This window comes from Octopus sinensis, unplaced genomic scaffold (genome assembly GCF_006345805.1).
Source record: "Octopus sinensis unplaced genomic scaffold, ASM634580v1 Contig05827, whole genome shotgun sequence".
In the NCBI taxonomy this organism is placed as follows: domain Eukaryota; kingdom Metazoa; phylum Mollusca; class Cephalopoda; order Octopoda; family Octopodidae; genus Octopus; species Octopus sinensis.
In genome coordinates, this window is record NW_021828677.1 from 1 (window position 1) to 2500 (window position 2500).

Here is a 2500-nt window from a genome sequence, read left to right on the forward strand (position 1 = left end):
CCGGTAATGGCTCTCACTCTGGAAGAAGCTGCCTTAAACAGATTTTGCACTACAGTGACTAGGTGGTGATACAGTTAAAATATCGCTCTAACGTGGCCTTTGGTAAGGTTGATCATGTGACGATAAGTCACAAACTAATAAGACCTGGCATAACTGGAAAGCTCAGAGAGTGGTTGCATGACTTCTTAAAAGAAAGAGACCAGGCTGTAGCAGCCAACAGAGCCCTCTCCACGAAAACAGCAATAAAATGTGGCGTGTCTAAGTGAATTGTATGAGCCAAAATCACATACGGAGCATGATCTTGGATTGATATAAGCAACAATACCTAGTTTCATATCCATATCGCCAATATGGTTGCAGTGTGCAGGCATATGGCTGGCTGGATTCTGAGAACCTTCAGAACAAGGGACTAGGAAACTATGCTTCTTTTATAAATATTGTTTAATTCTATTTAATTATTTATTTAACTATTATTGCAATTATTGTTGACCTGAGGAGTTACTATAATTTTAAATTGAATTGTCTTTTGATTAAATTAAAGTTTAATTTAATTAGAATTTAAATTCTAGCCATGAAACGTACGTAGTCTTTTTACTTACTATATATTATTTATTCATTTTTATACTTTTTGTGATCTAGTTATATATTTTATAGTATATTTTATTTTTTCTTTATGATTTGGTTTATGTCTATCATTGTTTGAATTGCATAATAATGGTTTTTCTCTAATTTATATATATTATATATTTACATTGAGAAATTTGATTTAATACTAAATTGAATATTTCCCTGTAAGTTTGGAGTTATACTCCCTAATATTATTATTATATAATATATATATATATATACATACATATATATATATATATACTTGTGCATTTGTGTGAGTGTTTGTGCCTGTGAATTCATGCGTTTGCGAAAACATACATACATACATATATATATATATATATATATATATATATATATATATATATAAAGATAGATAGATAGATAGATAAATATATAGAAATAGATACACACACATCCATTTGTACAAGGTTGTAGTGTAAGGAGCTTTTTTCCCAACCATACACGGTTCCACGTTGAATCCCTCTGCATGGAAACTCAGGCAAGTAGATTCCACTCTTACCTAGGGCTGAACAAAATCTTGTAAGTGGATTTGGTAAATGAAAACAGAAAGAAGCTTAATAACAGGTGTCTATGTGTGTGCCTATGTATGTGTGTGTGAGTGAGTGTTTGTGTGTGTATGTGTGTGTTAGTGAGTGTTTGTGTGTGTGTGTGTGTGTAGTGGTTCAGCAAAAGGCTGAGAGGATAAGTGATACGCTTAAAATAATAAAAGTACTAGGATCGATACAGTAGACTAAAAATTCAAGGTGATGCCCCAGCATGGCCGCAGTCAAATGCCTAAAACAATATATATATTTATTCATTTACTCATTTTTTGTTTCAGTTATTTGACTGCGGCCATGCTGGAGCACCGCCTTAAATCGAGCAAATCGACCCCCGGACTTATCCTTTGTAAGCCCAGTAATTATTCTATTGGTCTCTTTTGACGGGGACGTAAACACACCAGCATCGGTTGTCAAGCAATGCTAGGGGGACAAACACAGACACACAAACATATACATACACATACATATATATATATACATATATACGACAGGCTTCTTTCAGTTTCCGTCTACCAAATCCACTCACAAGGCTTTGGTCGACTTGAGGCTATAGCAGAAGACACTTGCCCAAGGTGCCACACAGTGGGACTGAACCCGGAACCATGTGGTTGGTAAGCAAGCTACTTACCACACAGCCACTCCTGCGCCTATATATCTATCTCTCTCTCTCTCTCTCTATATATATATATATATATATATATATATATATATATATATATATATACATGATATCTGTTATATTTTGGTTCATCTCATAATGACCTTGTTTTATTTGACCATTAAAGATATTATTATCAGTGGTGGTGGTCAGTTGGACAGTCAACACCGCTAATATCAACATCAACATGATCAATATACAATTCCTCCACAAACCCAAGTGTTTTGTAGTACATGTGATTAAATCAATTCCCATTATTTTACTGGTACATTGGTAATATTTATATTATAAAGATCGATAAGATACTGGAGAGTGTATATAATATATATTTATTAACTAACCTTGTTCAGCATCACAGACACAACACCATAGCGTTGGCTGAAAGTAATGGATGAGGAAAGAAAAACATGAAAAAAACAAACATTACACAGCTTGAGATAATAATTATTAGGTCATTAAAGAAAACAAATGTAATTAGGTCACAATAACTTAATTACAGCAATTATTACACACATACTCACACACACACATATATTTATTCAATACACACTCTACACAGTAGAACAATGATATATACACACCTGAGTAAACCCAGAAATGTAAAGACAGGAAAAATACTGCTAAGAATTCTGACAGCTGATATAAACATGGAATTTAGGAAGGAAAG

The 2500-nt window shown here is 33.3% G+C and overlaps 1 protein-coding gene across 1 annotated transcript in view; it reads right to left on the bottom strand.

Moving 5' to 3' along the window:
• Positions 1–1801: 1801 nt before the first annotated feature.
• The window catches only part of LOC115227627 (ankyrin repeat domain-containing protein 2-like), a 5675-nt gene continuing 4976 nt past the window's right edge, over positions 1802–2500 (bottom strand). The window contains exon 4 of the mRNA XM_029798398.2: positions 1802–2211. Coding sequence (XP_029654258.2) covers positions 2166–2211 — 46 coding nt within the window. The 3' untranslated portion in view covers positions 1802–2165. The remainder of the gene's footprint in view (positions 2212–2500) is intronic.